The 22,237-nt window shown below is 39.1% G+C and overlaps 4 protein-coding genes across 12 annotated transcripts; all 4 read left to right on the plus strand.

Annotated features, from left to right (window-relative positions):
- The first annotated feature begins 5 nt into the window (after positions 1 to 5).
- On the plus strand, positions 6 to 9,256 carry LOC105454925 (transmembrane protein 47). 6 transcript variants are annotated; one of them, XM_011697915.1, is made up of 7 exons: positions 6 to 1,019; positions 1,502 to 1,579; positions 3,293 to 3,479; positions 3,564 to 3,713; positions 3,798 to 3,860; positions 3,987 to 4,234; positions 7,780 to 9,256. In XM_011697915.1, the coding sequence occupies exons 1-6, from the start codon at positions 1,011 to 1,013 to the stop codon at positions 4,199 to 4,201; spliced, it is 702 nt and encodes a 233-aa protein (XP_011696217.1). In that variant the 5' UTR covers positions 6 to 1,010; the 3' UTR covers positions 4,202 to 4,234; positions 7,780 to 9,256. The 6 variants fall into 6 exon arrangements, with proteins under 6 accessions (XP_011696217.1, XP_011696208.1, XP_011696241.1 ...); XM_011697906.1 differs by lacking the exon at positions 7,780 to 9,256 and having other exon boundaries at positions 3,987 to 6,149; XM_011697939.1 differs by lacking the exon at positions 7,780 to 9,256 and having other exon boundaries at positions 6 to 501; positions 3,987 to 6,149.
- Positions 9,257 to 10,173: 917 nt separating this feature from the next.
- On the plus strand, positions 10,174 to 16,348 carry LOC105454959 (inner nuclear membrane protein Man1). 4 transcript variants are annotated; one of them, XM_011697959.1, is made up of 11 exons: positions 10,174 to 10,836; positions 11,503 to 12,194; positions 12,448 to 12,559; positions 12,641 to 12,828; positions 13,875 to 14,095; positions 14,179 to 14,307; positions 14,401 to 14,530; positions 14,977 to 15,244; positions 15,331 to 15,552; positions 15,646 to 15,830; positions 16,117 to 16,348. In XM_011697959.1, exons 1-11 carry the CDS (start codon positions 10,658 to 10,660, stop codon positions 16,266 to 16,268), a joined length of 2,478 nt encoding a protein of 825 aa, XP_011696261.1. In that variant the 5' UTR covers positions 10,174 to 10,657; the 3' UTR covers positions 16,269 to 16,348. The 4 variants fall into 4 exon arrangements, with proteins under 4 accessions (XP_011696261.1, XP_011696268.1, XP_011696276.1 ...); XM_011697966.1 differs by having other exon boundaries at positions 12,659 to 12,828; XM_011697974.1 differs by having other exon boundaries at positions 12,662 to 12,828.
- Positions 16,349 to 18,081: 1,733 nt separating this feature from the next.
- On the plus strand, positions 18,082 to 19,790 carry LOC105454980 (protein unc-50 homolog). Its single transcript, XM_011697988.1, has 6 exons — positions 18,082 to 18,410; positions 18,623 to 18,774; positions 18,851 to 19,037; positions 19,189 to 19,322; positions 19,403 to 19,504; positions 19,592 to 19,790. The coding sequence occupies exons 1-6, from the start codon at positions 18,097 to 18,099 to the stop codon at positions 19,726 to 19,728; spliced, it is 1,026 nt and encodes a 341-aa protein (XP_011696290.1). The 5' UTR covers positions 18,082 to 18,096; the 3' UTR covers positions 19,729 to 19,790.
- A 1,081-nt stretch (positions 19,791 to 20,871) lies between these two features.
- On the plus strand, positions 20,872 to 22,183 carry LOC105454987 (chromatin accessibility complex protein 1-like). Its single transcript, XM_011698000.1, has 2 exons — positions 20,872 to 21,229; positions 21,662 to 22,183. Exons 1-2 carry the CDS (start codon positions 21,095 to 21,097, stop codon positions 22,061 to 22,063), a joined length of 537 nt encoding a protein of 178 aa, XP_011696302.1. The 5' UTR covers positions 20,872 to 21,094; the 3' UTR covers positions 22,064 to 22,183.
- The last annotated feature ends 54 nt before the right edge of the window (positions 22,184 to 22,237 follow it).

The following is a 22,237-nucleotide window of genomic DNA, read 5'->3' on the forward strand; positions in this document are numbered from 1 at the left end:
GCAGTGCAGACGAGTGCAGATGACCGAGTACGGTGTGTCGGTGTGTTGATTATTTACGAATGGCTCGAGTGACGAGATACACGGAATTATCTTAAAATGACTCATTAAGTCTACGAGGCGTCGGCTAGATCGTTAAATATGATCTTGGAATAATCTCGTATCGCATTCTCCCGTCGACTCCGCGCTGCGAGCCGTATCTCCAGCCGCCGTAAACCCTTCCGCGAGTCATGATCGGCGAGTGAATTATGGCGTGACCGAGATATCGCGACGAAGACAGACGTCGAGGAAAGGCGATATGGACGATTAGCGTGCGGTCTTTTCCGAGAGAGAGGTTTTAGCTCCCGGATCACGTTCCGGACTTCTGCACTTCGTCCCCTTCCCCTCTTCCCCCTCCCCCTGGAATAAGTCAACCGGCGGGCGTTCGCGTACCCTCGAAACCGACAGACCTCGCGTGCCAGTGTGGCACGTGCGATGGGACGGAGAGAGGTCTCCCTTTGAAAGGTAGTAGCATCGTGTTCACATATAATTTTCCCCGCGAGAATGGGCATTGCCAGCAAGCTCAGCCGGATGCGATTTCCTCTCGGTGCACGCGGGTCGCGTCGAGATCACGGGCGAAAACTTGTGTACACACGAGTGTTTTCATCGTCTGTACTTTCATCCGCTCGGCTGGGGTCCAGCTGATTGCTCCGCGCGAATAGTTTCATTCGTATTATTTACAAACAACGACTTCGGCTATTCCAATTGTGGGAGGAAGAAGCGTGTATAGGTGCACTTCTCTAAATTAGACCTGTTCCTTTTAACTCTTCTTCTTTCTCTTTCTCCCGTGGGGAGAAAGAGAGAGGACAGATGGACCGCGCAAGAAATTCAGTTGACAAGAACAGATCTATTGTATTTTTTATTCGACGTGGGCTCGCATTTTTTGAGAAGGGAAGGAATAATAAAGGGATCAAGCGTGTGGAAGTGCGATTAATGACGCAGGAACTGAACTCGGACAATGGAAAGAGAAACAAATGCTTCGTGTAATGAATCATGTGTGAAATAGTATCTGAAACAGTATCTCGCAGAGTATAAATATCAGTAGCTTTTCGATTAATCTTTGCACCGGGATCTTGTAGTTCAACTTTAAACCATTTATAAAGACTTGACTAAACGTATTTTATTTAATTCTGTATATGAATAATAAAGAATGTATATAAACGCCATTCAAAGTTTGTGCAATTAAATGTAAACTTGCAATGTAATTAAATCTAATACTTGGTGCAAAACATTCTTTCTATATATATTTTTTTTAGATATCCTAAGAGATTACGTTAAATATTTTGGTTGAATGTACCAAATGAAGTTTTACTTTGATTTCTTTAACACACACACTGTTTAGTTTCTTGTGCAAAATAGTATTTTACTTTTTCCTTAAGCACAATAATTTGAAAATTGTTTATACAGAATTTTCTTTCGCACCGCTTCCTTTTTAGTTACGAGTTTTTTTTCTTCTTTATTACAGCCAAGTGCAAATGAAAGAGCGAAAGCAATGCCTCAAACGACCACTATCGAAACTCTTACTGTAACCAGACCACTTAAGGTAAGTTTTAAAGCTCAATTGAAGCGTATCTTCTTTTTACTGCAGACAGAATTTAAATCGTTCATGTACCAATCTGTGTTACAAAATTTTAAGATCAATTTTATATTAAATATTTTTTTGCAACTCATCAATCTCACAGAATAGAATAAGCGTAAATATCGTAATGCTTATAAATTATAACATGGATTTTTTAAAGAGGAGCAAATTTCTACGAAGGATGGCGTAGAGAAGCTGTAGTAGAATAATGATGCAGTGCAACTATTCATTACTGCGAAATGAGGGATTTATATTCATGGCAAAGGCTTTGTGGCTCCAATTTCGACTTGCACTAGAGTGCTGCGACGGAAAAATGAGCTGTTCCATAATTATGGAGCAGATGAGTCTTAATATGGGACATATACGGACCATAATAAAAACGTAGAACGTTTGTAAAGCATCTTGCAAAGAGTCGAGATAAACACATTACTTAAATTGTCACTCAATAAAGAGGTGAATAATCACATGCATAAATAATCACATAAAAACTGTTAGATTTGTAGGTAACTAAAAGGACATGAAAGGGACGGATTAGATGGAATGAGAGAGAAAGAGAGAGATAAAATAAAAATAACCGAAGAGAAAGAAAGGGCGAAGGAAGAGCGGGAGAGAGCGCAGAGATTGGCGCTCGCGCGCACTGCGCCACGACCTTTAATGGGCGCTGATGGGCGCAGCCTCCCTGGAACCTGGAATCCGATTGCTTCCCTCCCCAATCCCAGTCGCGGAGAGTCAGTCGCTCTCGCTTGAGACGCGCGCGTGCCCTGTCTCTCTCTCTCTCTTTTTCTCTCTCTCTCTCCCTCTCTCTCTTTCCCTTCTTCCGCGGCAAGTATCACTGTCATTAAAAATCGTTCGCGTCGCGTGGGAGGGGAGGGGGCTACGACCCCGGAGAACACTGCCATCGATCTGCGATCCGTCCGCTCCGCGAGAAAGAGGCGAAAAGGAGGGACGAAAGAGGGAAGAGAGAGATATAAAAAGAAAAAAAAAGATAAAAGAGAAAACAACCCGTGGCGGTGCGCGTTTTACAGGGGGTTGCCCTCGTCCGATAATACGTTGCGCGGGACCGATCAGCGCGACGACGAAGCCATTGACCCGCGGCGCCCGTTAATCAACCCTCTCCCCCACCATCCATGCGAAACCACGATCGTGTCGCGCGGAGGAACCCTCGGCCACACGTTATCGGACGCGACGCGCGTAATCTCCGCGTCCTCTAAGTGAAAGAGAGTGAGCAGAGGGTGGGTGGTTCTCGCGACTCCGCGGATTGCCGACGGACGACGTCGAGAGGAGTAGTGCCGAGGAGACATACGATGTCTCGTGCGCGCCGCCCCGAGGGAAGCGTGTCGTCGTCGTCGCGCGTACGTCTTTGAAGGAGCGTCGCGAAGAAGGAGAGCGCACCTCCGACGTCGTCCCGACCCGTCACGACACTCTCGCGCGTGTCTTCTCCCCTGCACGGTTTCGTGAAACGCTCGCGGGCACGGAAGTGAAATGATTATGTACACGGTCGCCGAGGATCACATGGGCGACAACGAGATCGCGCAGGTATCGTGTCTCCTCGAGGGAGAGAGAGACGTCTCTCTCCGACGATGTCCCGGTTCCGCGACTGTGAGCGTTCTAAGCGGCGAGCTGACGGACTCGGTGCACGTCGCTTTGTCACACTCACACGCTCGTCTCTTCTTGCAGGTGATCGCGTTCATATGCGGGATCATAGTGGTGCTGCTGATGATAATGGGTCTGGCGTCGACCGACTGGCTGATGGCCCTGGGATGGAGGCAGGGACTGTTCGCCCACTGCATCGAGGAAGGCGCCCCGACGCCGCTCCCCTTCAACATGCCCGACCCCCCGGGATGCTACCCAGCCAGGGACAGCGGTACCGTTCGTTTCATCGCTGAGCGCCAAACTAATCTCTGTGGTCGGATTGTAATCTCAGGTTTTTTTTTTTTTTACCTTGCAGCCTACATAAAGGCGGCTGCGGCCTTGTGCGTGGTGTGTCTTCTCACAGACATCGCCGCGACGATTCTCACCGGCCTGGGTTTGCGCACACAGGATCACAGGGACAAGCACAAATATTATAGATTTGCGGTGTTCTGCATGAGCATTGCACGTAAGCGCAATTATACAGATGACTTTGTTTCTCTTCTTTCGTCTTCGAATCTTTTATAACATTTCACGTCTGTGTGCGTTTCAGTGGTGTCCCTCCTAATAGCGCTGATCATATATCCCATATGTTTTGCGGCAGAACTGAATCTCGGTAAGCCTTCGACGCGTCTCTCGATTTGGTTAAATGAAAAAAAAAAGAAAAGACGCGAAAGAACACGTTGCGTACGCGTTTACAATCGTCGAATTTACATGACACTAATCTCTTTTTTGTTTTTAGGAAATCGAACAAACTGGGAATTCGGTTGGGCGTACGGCGTCGGTTGGGGCGCGGTTATTTTCCTGGTTGGCGGCGCGGTGCTGCTGTTGTGCGAGAAGGAAAGCGAGGAGATTTACTACAAGGAGAAGAAGACCGTTCGCGATGACATAGGAAGCGGCGGTTCCATGATCGGCATGGGACATCACGCTGGACGAAGTGGAACGCAGCTAGCCTAGTGGCATTGCTCCCTGCCCGATGTTGTTCTCTAGGTGATTTGTTTCATCTTTTTTCTGCTCTCACAGTTCGACACATGCGCATACGAGAAGGTATACAAGCCTGTAAGAATGATTTTTCGGTAGGGCGTTTTTGGCTAACGCAAGGGAAACCATCCTTACGGATTCTCCGACCGATCTAGCGTTGATTTCCTTGATGCACGAAGTGCATTTCGAAGCGTCAGCAACTTAAATACGAATAGAAACGTGAATAAACTTTCACATAAATAGCACACAAATAAGATAATAATAAAACGTTAGTTAATTTTATACGAAACTTCAATTATTGAAGTTTTATTATTAAGATACTTGCTGAAAATGCTGACAATATTGAAACGGGAAGGAAATAATGTTTTGCAAGAAACAATCGGCTCGAAATTAGTCGAAGAATCTGTCGGTCGGTTTTCGTTGTTCGAAAATATCTGAAGTAGATGTAATCTGTTCATTAGATGGGTGTGTATTCGAGTTACTATTAGTTTGAGGTAGGATAACACAACTCATTGAAGAAATACGCATTTCGATCTTCTCGTTTCCGGCTATTCCTTATTTTTTCACAGTCAATTTTTATACTGACAATTTCGGGACCATTATTAGCTTGATTCTGTTCTCGTACATTTCGCATGGACTATATATATATACACACATGTATGATATTTTTACCGTAATTTAAATTATAGCACGATTTATAACGTGACGATACTGCATTTATCGTCACTGTATTGAACTAAATTTGTAAGGATATCACTCTCGTCACCGAGCCTGAGAGATGAAAGACAATTCCAGAAAATGGTTCCCATGTTTCTTTCTTATAAGTAACACACGTGTACGCATACACGATTTGCATTCGATTTGTCCTTAGTGAAAGTTTGATTAGATTTCATTTTCTTTCATAATTGTGTTATATTTGATATTAGAAGTATAAAATGACTGGAAGCAGTCAACAAATAGAGAGAATATGCTAAAAGTTATTTTATATTAAATTATTAATATAACGTTTTTCTTAGCTTTAAATCTTAGCTTCAATTTGTAATTGAAAATTCTAAATTTTAGAGGCGCAGATAAAAAAAGCTTTAATTTTCCTTTAATTTCAAACAGATTCGTTTTTAAGTGTACTTCAAGGCTTTAACATTGCATATAAAGATATTGCCTAATAGGATAGTGCCCGATCAAATTTTTTCGATTCGCAAAATATCAGCTTCACATTGGGATTTATATCCCGATGCTCCGGACACTATTTAATGCAACACATGCAACATGATTATGTATAATTTATTTATAACAACATTTCTCTTCGTTATTCCTCGGAATTCATTCCCCTCTATACTGATGAACATATCACACATTTAGTTTCATTAACTTGTTTTCATCTATATACAGGTTGTCCCAGGGAAAATAATCATATCATTCTATAGAGTATAATGTTACTCAAGAGATTTTAAATAAAATAATATTTTGAAACTATTTGAGAGATTATTAAAAATAGAAAGAGATTAGATCAATTTAGATAATTAAATATGTTGAAAGCAGATTTTACAAAGTGCTATAAAAATAGTATGAAGATATAATATATGTATGTATAATTTCATGTGATAAAAAATCGGTTTTGCAATAATTTTGTTTATTGCACATCTCTTTCACTAACTTCTGGCTGAATACAAATTTCTTCTAACGCATTACGCTTAGCAAATGCAAATCTGCTTGAAGGGGTTCAAATAATACCGTCCAACTTACTTTTGCTGGGATAGCCTGTAACTCGAAACTTTTAAATGTCCAAATAATTAAAGAGGAAATATTTAAGTTATTGTGGCCTATTGTCAACATTTCTCCTTATTTTCTTAAGTCACATCGTGACTGGAAAAAAAATGTTACACATGTAAATTATGTAGAACTATCATAAAAGTTCAACTTTGAAGCTTTCTTTTTTATTTTGCAGCATATTCTTGCCGCGAAAATAATTTCTATGGAGAATAATTGTACAGTTATCATTGCTTTTTCAAGCAATTTTATGAGAGACAAAAATAATGTATATGCTTATGTAATTTTTCCAATCGTCATTTTGATTGCTAATTATTAATATTACTTGTTTTTATTGAAGAATAATCTCCAAATTACAATGTGTTATATATATTATCTTTTTGTCAAACTTTCTACGAATGTAATGCATTGGTGCATATTTCCGCAAAGACACAGTGTAAATGTTACAAGCAAAATCATTTTTTAATTTTAAGCTTCTTGCACAATGCATGAAAAAGAATAGCGGTAGCGATAGAAATAAGAATTTCAACCTATCAGAAACTGTATTCTATAACATCTACGGTTTCTTGAAATTCTTATTTTTATCGCTATTCCTTCATGCATTCTGCAAAGAGCTTAAGATTTGAGATACAAGACATTTATTGTGCGTTATAAAGACTTAAGTGAAACTTGTCTTAAGATTACAAGTTAACCATTCGGGCCTAACACAGTGAATTACTTCATCTTTGTTCAATGTTGGCAAACAACAATAGGATGTAATGACCCTCTGTGTCTTTGTTGGAAAGCATATTTGAATTGGCCAATAAATCCGTGCGGTTTTTGTCGATAGATAACGCTCTGTCTACGTTTAGTCCAAATATTGGAAGCATGTAATAATTACATTTATCCCTGTTGCGTGAAATCTTCAAAAATTTTCGTACTTAAAACGAGAAATATATAGTCGAACATTGAAAAGAAGGAAAGCGAGGACAAAAAGTGTAAGTAACGCGAACAGATCTATTGATAAGTGACGTTTCAATGTGTATTGAAAAGAATGCAACTGCCTGAAAGATGGCAAAAGGTACTGGAACGGCCAATACATTCTCAATTAGAGTTATTGCTTTTTATTAAAAAATCACCTTGCATTCACGGATAAAGAAACCGCACGGACTTATGCCAATCTAATATATTTATATTATATAGATGCATTTAATTTATTAATTTCTATTCACACATATACACGATATTTCTTTTTTTTATTTTTTTTCCTCTATTTTTCCCTCTCTCTTTTCTTTTTCCTTTATAATATAATCCACGTATAATACTAATATAATACATATGTATATTTATACTGAAATCTGCCATTTTTATTATGCATGTCATAAATTTTCGATATGCGTAGCGTGAGGGCACACACCATGAGGAGGGAATAATTTACTAAATATATACCGATTTGATACGAACCTAAGCTATATTGTAAAGCGCTTCATAATTTTAGCTTTTACATTTTATTGTTGTAACGGCTGTAAATTCCTCTCGTTTATGATAAGGGGCTTCATTACAGACTGACATCTCTTTAAGTATTTAATTTGAAACGATAGCGCATGGCTGAGGTGGCGTACAAGTCTCGTTTGAGCCTTTACGCGAACCATTTGTGAGTGCTTCATTAGTTATTCATCAAAAAAGGAAAACAAAGAGAAATGATGAATGTGCGTTAAAACGTGATAGAACAAAGAAACGGCGCGATAAGGCTTATCGTTATTACGTGTACCGATCGTCATTCTCATCCCATTTTATATTGTCAACAGCATATGATGGCGAACAATATGGAAAAAAAGACTGTAGTAGCGCGTATGCATGCACCGGAGAAAGATATTGGATTTTTGTGCGACACAATGCGAGGCAAAACGAGTCCCTTTCGAACGCTCGAAGGCGAAGCTCTTACATTGCGAAGCGAGGCGTAGCCTATGTCCATCGTTCGTAGCGTGTATCTTTGAACTTATTACCTCATGTATCCTTTAAGTTTTAATTATAAAGCACAAGACACGTCTTTTAAGTGCAGGATGGAACGGAGGCAGCTCGGGCAGATGTTATTTATTGCGTTATTTGCATTAGATACGTGTACGTATATGTGTATATATATATAAATATATATATATATAGATATAATATTTTATAAATGTAGTTTATAGCGTTATACACTCGCAGATGTAGCGATCCGATGCATATACAGTTTGCAGTGTAACGGCGAGTAACGGTCTACGTTGATGCATTGAAATCCCTCATCGCAAATACGATTTCTATATGCTTTCGAAGGCGAGTAGAGTGAGTGGCGTGCATGAAAAACACGTTCGTTTCGAAATGTTTTCGGTCGACGCGATCAAGGAAAAAAAAAACTCTGGAAGAAGAAAGAGAGAAACTCAAGAGACTATTAAGAATTGAGTACAATGTTGTTACATTATATTCCGCTTATACAGTAGATTTTCTATTCTTTAACTGCTTAAACAACTTTACCGTGTATGTAGTAGTACTTTATAACGTATAAGGAACAATATCGCGATATAAGGAGTTACAGAGATATAAGGGAATTACAGAGTGTAATGAAATGTAATGAAATTCGTGATTTCTATATATATATATCATACATATAAAACATGCACATAGCATTTAAGACAATCCGTTATGTCGGGTCCTGCGTATACGCTCTGACTGTGACTGTGTGGAATTCTGTCGTCTATTTGCAAGAAAGTGAAAAAGAGAGAACATATTCAGCGTAATAATCGAGGAGATCTGAAAAATCTGTTGTCTAATATAGTGAAACATATCGGAGTAAACTTTTTTAATGGAATTAAATAATTGATATAGATTAAGTATTTAAGGTTTTCGAAATAGATTTCACTCTACGGTGATTAACGGCGATATGTGTAAGTTTACATACTTAAGTAAGTTTACATATGTAAGTTTCAAATTGGAATCCCTCTCCGGTCGCGCTGGCTGGTTTGCAAATCGTCGACAGAATTGCGACCGCTGTGTAATCATCATTTGTCATTTTCTACTCTACTGGCGGATAACTTTCGGTCGAATAGTCAATAGAACATATACAACATGTATAACAGCCCGTGTAACGAACGAAGCAAAGAGAATGTATCGTCACTGACTTAATTACACAATTGTTAGGCATGCATTTCATCAGCAACACAGCAGTTGTATAGTATTTTAAAGCATATACATATCGCACTACATACATTCACACACACATATACATATATACATATATATACATATATATACATATATGCCGTAATAAGTATACCATTACATATATGTGTATCCTATACAATATAAATTGATATATTATTTGTGCGCCATATTCCAATGTTAACGTATTGTATTGTACAAAGAACAAAATGTAACGTTAAAGCTGTAATTGCTGTGTATTTAAACATATGTGTCTAAAGCCCAGATGATTTAAATTTATGTCAGATTTCAGGCTACATTTCTATTTATAATTTTGTATGCTATATATTTTGATATGTGTAAGTCTTTTAACTTTCAAATTAATTTATCTTTTAATTAAAATATTTTTGAATAATTTATTTGTAATTATATTTTTTTAATTAAATATATATATCCTTTCTTCAAATGCGTTATATGAAATGATATGTTGTCTAAAATGAGTTTAAGCAAAATAATCTGCATCTTATTTTTTTCAAATTTTGCCCTAGATTTTTTACATTAATTTTCCTTCACTTTTTTGATTTGCTACTCAATTGTTGCATTGCTTAACGCTAAAAAAATTCAATCCAATAAAATTTTTTTAGTCATTTCTTGGACAATCAGGTTTTTAGATATCTAAAATTGTTCAAGAAAATTGTATATATATTTTGCTTTTAAATTTCATTTTTGTTATTCCGAAGCAACGATGCCTGCAAAAAAGTTGTAAAAATTAAATTTTTTTCAAAGCGTGGATCATTTTAAATAAATACGTGTTTTATTGATTTTATTTATTTTTTTCGACGGCAAACAAATAATTTCCGCCGTTTGTTCGACCAATCCGACGAGTTCTGTTCGTCGCGGCCGATTGGAGGATCGCCTGGACAGTTTCGAGCAAACGAGACTCCCATCTCGAATACGCACTCGGTCGCGCATCTTGTATGCGCACGATCGCGACCGTTAGAAAATTGCGCCATTTTTCTTTTTTCAGTTACCGAGCGAGTTGAATTGTTTGGCGGTGGAGAAGGCAGCCGCGCAATAAACGGGACGGTGCGGGTGAGAGACGGGCCGGGGTAGTGGTGCGCGTGATCGCGAGGTTTCACCGGAGCCGAGAGAGCGAAGCTGCTGGGTCGTGCGGGACGCACGAGAGACGAGAGACCGGGGATCACACGGACCGGAGCTACGATCGTCGTCCACGTGCGCGCGGACGACCGTGAGGAGAGCGGCAAACGGCGTGAGAGAGGGAGTGAGAGAGAGAGAGAGAGATAGAGAAGCGTGCGAGCGAGCGTCTCTTGGGCGAAAGCGGCGGAGGATTGATCATCGATCGAAATAAACGGGTGCGGGGCCGGGGCGTCCGCGAAGCGGAGACGTCCCGCAACGCCGTGATACCGATCGGACTGTCGCGCATCTGAGCCGGGTTTTCGCCCCCCCGCGTTTTCGGGAACGCGCGCGATCGTCAAACCGCGAGACAAGATGTCGGTGGACGCGCTCAGCGACTCCGAGCTGCGCTCGAAGCTGATGGAGTACGGGTACCCGGTGGGACCGGTCACGCAGACGACCCGCAAGATACTCGCCAAGAAGCTGAAGAACCTCATGGAGGCCCGCGGCGCCGGCGGCGGGGCAGCGGGATCCCGGCATTCGTTGGCCGCGAGGTGAGCGTTTTTCCTTCAGAGAGGATACACCGACACGAGTTTTCTTTCAGCTATGTCGCATCTTATACGCGTCCGGAGTAAGCTCCGGACTCGGGCGCGTGGGAGAGAGAGAGGGGCGGGAGAGGAAGGAGCGAGCAGGAGCGGAGAGACCGGTGTGATTCCGTCGCGAGGTTTCGCGGACTCGACGACGTCGGCACGCCGATAACGATCTTTAAATGTTCCGTCGCGGCTAAACGAAGCGCGATGTAAGATTCACCTCTCCGCACCTATCACGATTCCGAATGGACGAAGGTGCACGGAGCGGCAATGTTTACGCTCCGTTTCTGCGAATGTGCGACACCGTGGCGCTTGGTTGATTTACGCCGATTGTTTATAAAATACTGTTTATTTTCTTTGCGATTGCCGCTCATTTTTCCGATTAACTTCTATGAAACTGTTGCGTTTCAGAAGCATGATAAATTTATTTGTAGAGCTTCAATAGTGTTAATGAGATTTCAGTAAAAAAATGTTTCGTATTTCTAATCTAAATATCTCATATTTCTAAGCTTTTAATTGAATTGCAGTTTTGAATTGAATTGAATTGTGTGCCAGACACGTGCACGCATACGTATACGTAGAATATGTCTTGTATTTGCGTTTTGATGTTTTTTTTTCCGTCTATGTTAGATATAGCAGCGACGACACAGACGACGACACAAACACGAGTGTCGTTAAGAAGAAGAAGAGTGCGAACCTGCGCCGGCAAACGTTGGCGAATCCCATGCCGCCACCTTCGATTATTCCTCCCGACATCGCGAGCGTGACGAAAAATCCGGTCAAGGAGTCAAATCTATCGCCGCCGCATTCCGAGTTCAAGGATCCCAACGCGACGAATTTCGACAGCTCGGCCGTGCCTGCCGTGACTCGCACGACTTCGAAGAGCACGCAGAACAAGTTTGTCAAGACGCAGAGAACCTACGTGTCCGACGGCTTGGAGACCGGATCGGATTCCGACGTCGTGGAGGACGCCGGGAGCTCGTACGGACGCTCGTACGACAAGTACCTGTCGAATCCGAGCAGCAGACTGTACGATTCTCGTGTGTACGATCGCGGTACTTACGATTACGATCAGATGGCGAAGACCAGACCCGCCTACGGGTGGAAGGACAGCAAGTACAATGTGTCACCGTTGAAGCCGAGCGTCGTCTCCCCGATTCTTCAGCCCGCGAAGGAGGACGTGAGTGGGAGGGACAGTGCGAATCAGAGGGATCTTCTTGCAAACTATGAAACCCCATTTCTATCGGAGTTCACAAGGAGACTCAGTTCGCGATCTTTGATAAACACAAGCGCGTCGCCATCCACCCTGTCGAGCTTAAAAAGTAAGCGAGTTTCTTAACATGAAATCTAACACACTCCGATACGAGACATTTATTTCGGATCAAGTTTTGTTATCTCCATAATAGCTGAAAAATTTTATCTCTAATTTTATTTAATTTATCCAGATCGAGATAATTTTAGTATATCCATTTGATTTGACAAGAATATTTTATCTTGTATTAATTGTGCGGAATTACTTATGTGTCTAATTCGCGTGCATTTTGTCTCACAAACTTTTTTTTTTATAACTTCTAGATCCTACATTACGCCATAATTTGACCTCTGGTTTACCAGAGGTGAAAGAGAGAGATTCAAACGGCCACTTCTCTTCCTTAAGAGGCATGTACCCGCTGTCGAATCAGTCGAGGTATGTATTATTATTTTATCCGAATTGTATGTATTATAAACAAACGCTTGGCTCGAGACGTAATGTCTCGTCTGCTGACAGAGTTCGGGATATTTTCAGCAGAGCGACTTACAAACCGTCGACGACGAGCACAAGCAGGGACGACGTGCGAAATAATCAGAACATCGTATCGATGATCCTCCTGGTAGTACTTGCCCTATTCTTTGTAGTCATTGCAATAATATATGTGGGACTTGGGAAAACCGAGACGCTTCCATCGCTTACATCGGGTAGGTATAACTAGAGGAGATGTCTGAGACAGATATATATAATCTTAACGGGAAGGAGAAATTTTTCTGAGAAGTACACGGCGCATTGATTGTCGTAAATAACAGGGCACAAAGCAAAATATGTATATGCTCTTTTTTCAAATTAATTTTGGCTCGCGTACAAACGGAGTCGAATTGTTACATATTTATTACTAATTATTACTAACGTTCAATTCTCGTTATTTTTACGAAGCTAAAGTAATTGTCCCGAGCTTACTAAATTAGACGTACAAGACAATTTCTTGAATATGTATTTTCCTTTCTCTACATATATATATAAATATACATGTATAATAAAAATCAAATATCGCTTGAATTAATTTGGATATTTTATTTCCTTTTCCCGTTCTTTCTACACATCTATTCCAGTATTATTTCGACTTATTTGTGAATATGCGTTTTATATCATTTAATTTAGTCGATAATTATGCATATTTATACATAGGGAACTTATGGACAGCTCGGAAAAATATGTGTGTTCAATTGAATTGAAACATTGTCTAATTTTTTGCAGAAAAACAATTTTCAAGTTTAAGAATGGGAGTTACTTGTCGTATTATCAAAAAGTGATTGAGTCGATATATTTTTTTAAATATTGTATCTTTTGTGTTCTGTATTGTTCTATAGAATTATGGAATTTTCATATCATTATTTGCATTTAGACATTTTTTCCCTTTTGTATGCAGTACACAAATACAATTTACTTTACTTATTTAATCTGTTTGTATATAAAAGAAAAAATAGTTTTGAATGTTGAGTTTTTAAAAATTCCAAGGAGATTGTCATTTTCATTTTCAGTTATTTTTTTTCGTTTATAATATGGCTGTTTGGAAACACGGTAGTTTTTCGTTCGACAGGAACACAGGAAAAATAATATGATTTGAAACTGCCTGATATAACTATTTCTATTTTCTGGGAATAGTAGTTTTCTATCGTTTTGTATGTTATATATAGTGTATATTATATATTGATCTTGATTTATAGTTTCGTATCACCTGTATTTATAGATAACAACATACCGCAATGTTTCCTCGATGGAGCTCCTGATCTTAAAGCGCCTGGAGTAAATTGCATAATGAAGGAAAACATAGAATCTGTGTTGCAGCTGTTAAGACGTTTGCAGCCTATTCTAACGGGAAAGGCGATATCTAAAATGTGCGAGAACTCGAATGAGAAACCATACCTAACCGATGCGGATATCGTGGAGATGTTTACGAGCGAGAAAGTGGTAGGTTGATGGCTGGAATTAATTGCGTTTAATAATAATAATAATTGTAAGAATTGCATATCGATAATTCTCTTCGCTTCCAGACGAATCTTGAGGTGAAGGACGACCTGCACAGCGCGCAATTTTTAATCATTAAGAATCCGAAATGGGGCATCTCGCTTATCGATATAAGTGATGATAACGGAGCGACCACGGAAACATTGGATACTCTAGTAAGTATACTGGAACCTATCTTTCATTCTTTTTTTTTGCACAGGGATGCTCGCATTATCGAACTAATACTTATATTTGTTCGATCGTTGCAGGACAAATTATTTTCCGCTCGTCTGAATGGAAAAATTGGAATGGCGATTTTAAATCCTGAGCTGCCAATGCAATGCCTCGTTAAGAACAAACTTTTTACCATCTTTTCTTCTCTTCTTATAGTGGCAATCGGTAAAGTTCTAACAGACTGTTTATTTGAGAAAACTTGCTGAGCCTCATTCCGTGTTATAAGAATCCTGCATGCCATTGATACGATGCATGTTCATAAGATTATTATTCACTGCTCTTTTATGGTGTAATGTAAGCTATACTTTAAGTATAAAGTAATTGCATTTCAAAACGATTTATATGCTTTGCCAATATATAATTTCGTCTGTATACTGTCGTAAACTGGAATTATTTTGTAACGAGGCATTTCTTTCTTTGAATTTTGAAACGCACTGATACTGCCGTATTTTTTATATAGATATTGAATGTATAATAAATATTAATGTAAAAAGAGAAAGAAATGCAAGAAATTCACTCGCAAAGTAATATCTGTTTACGATATTGCAATGCGTAACATAGGCAGAAATATATGTGCGGAAAGATTTATAATGGTATCTGTGCATTTTCAGTCTTATTAACAGGTATCGGAATTTATAAATCGTATCTTTGGTATCTAAAATACAAGAGATCTACCGAGAGAGAGGTATTTAAGCTTGTTAGCGATATCATAAGTATCGTTGAGACGCACCATCAGAACGCGTCCGCGCAAGCCGGCGCGCAGGAAAGTTTCCTTGCCATAAATCACGTGCGAGACAATCTTATTCCGCCGAAGGATCGTAAAAGAATGACTGCTCTGTGGGAAAAGGCAGTGAAGTTTCTTGACGAGAACGAGTCCAGGTAAAAAAGGACTCCTTTCTCCTTTGCTCTCCGTTTTCATATTTTACTTGCGGATAAGTAACGGGATACGATTTTGAATTCTTTAGAATTCGAAGAGAGGTGCAGCAAGTGGCAGGCGAGGAGTTTCACGTCTGGCGATGGTTGCCGAATAACGCTTTGAACAAATCGCCCGTGCAAAGCGCGGCTCTGGGCAAGAAGCCGAAGGTCTGGCAGGGACAAGCGTTCGAAACGATGGAGGGATCAGTTAACAGCCTGACTTGTTCGCCGACGCCTTGCCTGAAGATCAGGCACATGTTTGATCCAGACATGTAAGTAGTATATGCATGGGCACACGGGTCTACACAATCTAAAATCGATAACACGGATGACTTAAGTCGCGCTTTGTGCTTTGTACGATGTAGCGAAACCGAAGACGACTGGGAGACGAAAGTGCAGGACGCTATTTTGGAGAAGTGCGGGGAGGGTGTGAAGATACTTCACATTCGAGTAGACATCGGTAGCCGTGAGGGTTGCGTTTATATGAAATGTATGTCGCAGGAGGACGCTGGCAAAGCTTACAGGGCATTACACGGTTGTTGGTTCGATGGTACGTCACAAGCTGCAAATTCCCAGTTTATTCTCTAAACTTAATCCTTGAGCGCTGGCAACCTTGTCTCGCGTAAAATTTTCACAGAATTTAGACAGTATTATTGAGAAACATTTATGAGACATAATATTAATGTAAAAATGTTAAAGACACAAGTATAATTTCTTATTTTCAACGATATAATTGTTGTTACAATCTGCGCCAGCATTATGCTAGTTTTATATCGATTTTTGTGCGTACACTGCAATGTGCTCTTCAAATAGATTTTTTTTTGTTTCTTCCACAGGTAATTTAGTGACTGTGAAGTACCTGAGATTAGAGCGGTATCACGAGCGATTTCCGGACGCCGCCCGCTGCGTAACGCCTCTCAAGCCGAGTAACAATCAACGATTGTCCATGCAGGCGCACTACTGGCAGAGCCCGGCGGAGGCAAATTAAAGTTCGCACATTTTTATTTTCGGACATTCGAAGGAGCGCGCGAGCTCTCTCGCGTTTTTAAACGTTTAAATCACACAAATTGTCGCTGCTGACCGGAAACATACGGAAACTGTCGTCTTTTTATTTATTCCGTGATAACATACCTACGTGCCGTAACAGCGCAAAATACATATGTTGTAAGGTTGAAGTTGACACTTCTATTTCACAAGAGCATTTTCTTTTAAATTCGCTAACTTGTGTATTATAATTCTACTTTGTATCTTTTATGAAACAAGAGAAGGAGGAAATATGTGTTTTTAATAGTTCAGTAATGATAATAATTATAATAATTATAATAATATTGATAACAGCACACATACATACGTACATACACACACGCATACACACAAACACGATAACATTAATATATAATTAAATATGCTTTTAAAAAGCTGTAAAAAATATTTTAATCTGAGTTTTATAGTATTTTCAAGTAGCAATATATGTGCGTAAGCATAACGTACATCGCATTCTCTATAGGCCTATCCAGACTAATTAGCGTCAGCTATACGAAAAGCGTACGTGCAGAGAAATCGATCAATCGGCACATCTGATAAAAAAAAAAGAATGAACACGGCAAATACGATTTTCCTATACATTAGGCTTTCAATCGCGTGATCTCTCTGCACGTACAGCCATGCCATCATTAATGAAAATATCGATTTAATTATTTAAGATTACATTAACAAATCCCTTTTTTAATCGCATAAGAGAGTTATTTTTTACGATGTATCATAAAAAAATGTACAGTAAAATAAGATTAAATCACTTTGTAAAAAGATATTGAGTTAAATGATGGATACGGAAACTGGATACGTTGATAGTTGCAGAGCAATAAACTGCAAAAAAGGGGGGCAATTATGAAAACTATTTGAAGTATGTGTATACGCACACACCCACGCGCACAAATTTATTATGCTAAATTAAAGGATATATATATGATGAATAAAATAAATTAGAAAATTACATAAGTAATCTAAATACTAGCAGATAAGTGCAGAGATAATTGATATTACGTACCACCCGAGTTTGAGTATATCGCTGTAACGCGACATTAATTTTGCAGCTTATAATTGTCCCAAGTTTTAATTCTTCATGATCACATCTGTAATAGTCATACCGGAGCGCGCCGGAAGCAAAACAATCTCAGCGCTTTTAATCGGTTGTCATATTCACAGTTTTCATTCTTTGAAACATTCTTGAAAAAATTACTGGACATATATACTTTAAACATTATAGAACACAGAAATACAGCGGCTTTGTAAAGATATTAATTTTAATATATTAAAAAAAATAGGCGAAAATAACAATTTTTAAAAAAGTTATGATTTAAAAGAAGTCATAACTTTTGTAATTTTTAATTTTTTTGATAAAAATTTATAGTTATACTCTATAGATATGATGTATTCAGAAAAAAATATCATTTTCAGAAAAGAAGTGTGAAATTATTGTGTAAAAGAGTATTTATTTAGTACAAAAATGATTATGCTAATTCTTGCTTGAATTTATAATTATAATTAATCGTCATAATAATATATAAACAATAGAAAATTCTTCAAATTTTTTTTTTTATAACGAGGCGATAATTTACGACATGTTTATATTAAAACATTGTTTTATAATAATTATGTTAACTAAAAAAACGTATACACAAATTATATACCCGCGTTGCAGAAAAGTGAATGTTGCTATGTAGTTTACAACTACTTCTTCAGAGGGCGATAGTGCACAAGAGCATTTTGAGGTAACAGGCCGTCAGTCCTCTCAGATTTCTCTCTGCTATACCATCATGTTTATTTATCATGCGTTCCTTATCGAGTGTGCCACAGGCTTTCTACTTCCCGCGAATCCCGCGAGAGATCGTCAGACTCGTCAGTTGACGACAGACGTTTTCGGACTTCTCATAATATGCGAACGTAACCTCGAGTCGTCGAGAAGGAGGATTTATGTCTGCTCTGCCGAGAGTGACTGCGCGATAAGTGACGGTGTGAGCTGTAAAAAAGGACCGAAAATGAAATATTCCACCTCGCCGGCGATCAGTCGGTGTCACTCGCCTGTTCCGACAGAATTCTCGTCTTCGCTGCCGACACCGGTCGTTCACAGGTAACGTCATCCCCGCGGATATGCGTCGTCTTTCGTAATTTATGATTTAAACAATATCACCATCTTCAACGTATCCTAGTTTCTGTTTCACTCTGTTTAACTCAACGTCTCTTTAAAAAATGACTTGATCTTGCATGCATTTCATTAGCTTTATTATTACATTTCACATTATTTTTCGCTTCGAGGTTTGATTGAACTCGTTATACTTGCAGACACAATTGTATGGGCGCGGCGACAAAGTGCTACAAATACCTGAGGAAACTGCTGAAGTTCGATCAGATGGACTTCGAGTTTGCTGTTTGGCAGATGATCTTTCTGTTTATATCGCCGCAGAAGGTGTACAGAAACTTCCAAAACAGAAAGCGTATGTTGCTCAGCGTTACGTACACATATACTAGTTTCATATACATTCTAGCCCATACGTCTGTGAATTCTTGCAGAAACGAAGTCACAATTTGCGAGGGACGACCCTGCGTTTTTAGTGCTGATAACATGCTGCTTCTGCATATCCACCGTTGGCTTCGCCATAGTACTGAGTTTAAAATTCTTCCAATTTGTAAAGTTGTTATTTTACATGGTTTTCATCGATTACATAGCCATTGGACTGTTAATAACAACGCTATTCTGGTAAGCGTATTAAATGTCTTCAAGCTGCGCTGCTTTTTAAAATGTAGCCATTTTTAGCGACAGATTTTGATGTTTCAAATTTGTCAGCTTAATTACTTGAGAAGCTGTCTTGGGTTCGTATTGAATTTTCAATTTTATGTATTCTTTGTAGGTTTGCAGCCAATCGGTATCTCAGGATAGACAGAACACAAGATGTCGAATGGGGCTACGCGTTCGACATCCATTTGAACGCGATGTTTCCTTCATTAATCATACTTCACGTCTTTCAATTAATTTTATACAATGGTGAGCGTGTTTTCGTATCGTTTCGTACATACCTGTCGAGGTGTACCGTTGAAAACTAATATTTCGTTTCACTTTTGCAGCTTTGATAAATAACAATTCGTTTTTTGGACGATTCCTTGGGAATACGTTTTGGTTTATAGCTATCGGTTATTACATTTACATTACGTCTCTCGGCTACGCAAGTAAGTTAAGAACGCAAGGTTTAGAATAATGCAAATCCATCCTCTCTCCTTATTGCTTAGATACATTTATCATTGTTCTCATTTCAGATATCGAGATACTCCATAAAACGCACCTGTTACTGTCTAGCCTACCTGTAATACTGCTGACATACGTTATTACATTATGCGCCGGTATCAATATTAGTTATTTAGTTATGGAGTTCTATCGTTATCGGGCTCTGTAAAATATTTGTATTAAATCGCTGTCCTGTACGTCGGACTAACACAAACACCTGATTGTGCAGTATAGAATTCTTTTATTCCGGATTTCGACGAGGACAGAGTTACCCCTTCTACTCAGGAATCTGCCCTTGATCTTTGGCTCTTATTTGCATTCTCTGTCTTCCTTTCGTTTTCTTGTTCCACGATCACGTGGCAAAAAGACGGATCAACGGGGAAAGTTTCAAGAGGAGAATCCGTTACACAGAGGTACAATTGTTTCCGAATAAAGATATTATTTGAAGGCTGTAGGACCTTTTAACGATTTTGCGTTCCACGAATGATATATTTTTGTTTGTTTGTATTCCTAAGAGAATTATCGAGTACTATATTTATTTTTTTGTTTGTATTTCTAAGAGAATTATCGAGTATATTTTTTTTGTTTGTATTCCTGAGAGAGTTATCGAGCATTGTGTTTCATATAGAATCTGTGTAGCAATAAAAACGAATTTTTATGCGAGAGTTTTATTACGATTCTATATATTCTAAATTCGCCAGTGACAAGGTATCGGTGATCTGATCATTAGCCGAATAAAGATATTATTTGAAGGCTGTAGGACCTTTTAACGATTTTGCGTTCCACGAATGATATATTTTTTTTTGTTTGTATTCCTAAGAGAATTATCCAGTACTATATTTATTTTTTTGTTTGTATTTCTAAGAGAATTATCGAGTATTATATTTTTTTTTTGTATTCCTGAGAGAGTTATCGAGCATTGTGTTTCATATAGAATCTGTGTAGCAATAAAAACGAATTTTTATGCGAGTTTTATTACGATTCTATATATTCTAAATTCGCCAGTGACAAGGTATCGGTGATCTGATCATTAGCAAGATACATTCAGAGAGCTGTACAAGCGAGATAACATTTATAATCCGATCTTTCTCTTTTGAACATTCAAAATTGTCTTAAACATTATTTCAAGATAAAAGTTTATTTAAACGTAAAATCAGACTTTTGTGATTTAAGACGATCTTGAAGAGGCTCGAATTGCTTTATATAAATATTATTATTATCGCTTTAAAATGGAAGCGATGGACAGTTTTTTTCATGGTAATTACTAATTACTAATTACTGGAAAAACGAGTGATTGGCTGAAGAAACGTTAAGTTTCCCCTCTGTCGCGACAGAGAGACTGATCGCGACTTCTTAATCCGTATTCTATGAACGAAACCAGCACCATCTGCAGCGGTAGGGAGCATCAACGAACTAATTGCTGCGCTTTAAATCGTGGGATTCGCCGTCAGTCTCCCTTCGCGGTTTTGTTTTTACTCGCTCGAGACGCTTTTTCTGTAAAATAAAATAGAATACGGGGAGAATAAGTGCGCGCGATGAGTACGCAGACCTCCTCCGTGAAGCTGAAAGAGCTGCGCCTGCCGATCTCGAGGGTGAAGACGATCATGAAGAGCTCGCCCAGCGTCGATACCGTCGGGCAGGACGGCTTGTATCTGGTTACAAAAGCCACGGTAAGGCACGTTTGGAGGTTAGAGATACGTTCTTGAAAAAAATACATTGTGACGATTTATTAATTTGATTTGTTAAATAAATAACGATCAATACATCCATTATTTTTATTCTGGTGTTGTTGACATAAGTCATGTGTACGTAACACAGAATATTAATATTATAGTATTGTATATATATTAGAAATATTATTTTCATTCAATATGATCTCATGCCTAATAATGTTAATTTTCATTTCATACATTTCGTCTTTACGCTTTTGAATTATATATGATTATTATTGTTCGATATTCGCTATATTAGAAATATTAACATTTTCATTCAATACAATCTCATGCCTAATAATATTAATTATTTCATACATTTTGCCTTACATTTTTGAATTACATATGATTGATTATTGTTCGTTATTCTATGGAACTAACACTTTGCAGGAGCTTTTCATACATTACTTAACGGAGGAGGCGCACATGCAGAGCAACAAGGGATCCTCTCTGGATTACAAACACCTGGCGGAGGTGGTGCAGACCAACGACACGCTGGAGTTTCTGCGCGAGATAATGCCGCGGAAGATCACGGTCCGGCAGTTCAAGGAGATGATGGCGGCGAGGGAGGCGTCCAACAGCAGCAGCTCCTCCGAGAGCAGCTCAGACTCGGACAGCGACAGCGACTCCGACACGGACTCCTGTTCGGACAGCGACGAGACGAAGGGCGACAACGGGAACTCATCCGGCAGCGAGCGGGAGAGCGAGACCAAGGAGAACGGCGCCTCTCATTCGGACAGTGAGAAAAGTGAGATCAGTGTGAAAAGTGACAGTGAGGAGAATAAGAGATGAGAACTCGTAGGATTTTTCTCTCCGCTTCCGACAGACTCCGATTTATTTAATAAACCTTCGATTTATCATGTCCCTTTTCTTTAGAAAGTTTCGCAGATCTGTGTGAGGTATCTAATGTGTTAAAATTGCGCGTCTACATTTACAGAGGCGTAAAAAACACAAACGCAAGCAACC

This window comes from Wasmannia auropunctata, unplaced genomic scaffold (assembly GCF_000956235.1).
Source record: "Wasmannia auropunctata unplaced genomic scaffold, wasmannia.A_1.0 LD336106.1, whole genome shotgun sequence".
Taxonomy (NCBI): domain Eukaryota; kingdom Metazoa; phylum Arthropoda; class Insecta; order Hymenoptera; family Formicidae; genus Wasmannia; species Wasmannia auropunctata.

Excerpts from the sequence above, each read along its gene's own strand:
- LOC105454959 (XM_011697951.1), top strand. The coding sequence starts at position 10,658 with ATGTCGGTGGACGCGCTCAGCGACTCCGAGCTGCGCTCGAAGCTGATG. Across the intron at positions 14,308-14,400 it reads CGGAAACATTGGATACTCTA|GACAAATTATTTTCCGCTCG; the intron begins GTAAGTATACTG and ends CGATCGTTGCAG. Across the intron at positions 15,831-16,116 it reads ACACGGTTGTTGGTTCGATG|GTAATTTAGTGACTGTGAAG; the intron begins GTACGTCACAAG and ends TTTCTTCCACAG.
- LOC105454987 (XM_011698000.1), top strand. The coding sequence starts at position 21,095 with ATGAGTACGCAGACCTCCTCCGTGAAGCTGAAAGAGCTGCGCCTGCCG. Across the intron at positions 21,230-21,661 it reads ATCTGGTTACAAAAGCCACG|GAGCTTTTCATACATTACTT; the intron begins GTAAGGCACGTT and ends AACACTTTGCAG.
- LOC105454925 (XM_011697915.1), top strand. Across the intron at positions 3,480-3,563 it reads CTACCCAGCCAGGGACAGCG|CCTACATAAAGGCGGCTGCG; the intron begins GTACCGTTCGTT and ends TTTACCTTGCAG. Across the intron at positions 3,861-3,986 it reads TGCGGCAGAACTGAATCTCG|GAAATCGAACAAACTGGGAA; the intron begins GTAAGCCTTCGA and ends TTTTGTTTTTAG.
- LOC105454980 (XM_011697988.1), top strand. The coding sequence starts at position 18,097 with ATGTTTATTTATCATGCGTTCCTTATCGAGTGTGCCACAGGCTTTCTA. Across the intron at positions 19,038-19,188 it reads TTAATAACAACGCTATTCTG|GTTTGCAGCCAATCGGTATC; the intron begins GTAAGCGTATTA and ends TATTCTTTGTAG. Across the intron at positions 19,505-19,591 it reads TACGTCTCTCGGCTACGCAA|ATATCGAGATACTCCATAAA; the intron begins GTAAGTTAAGAA and ends TTCTCATTTCAG.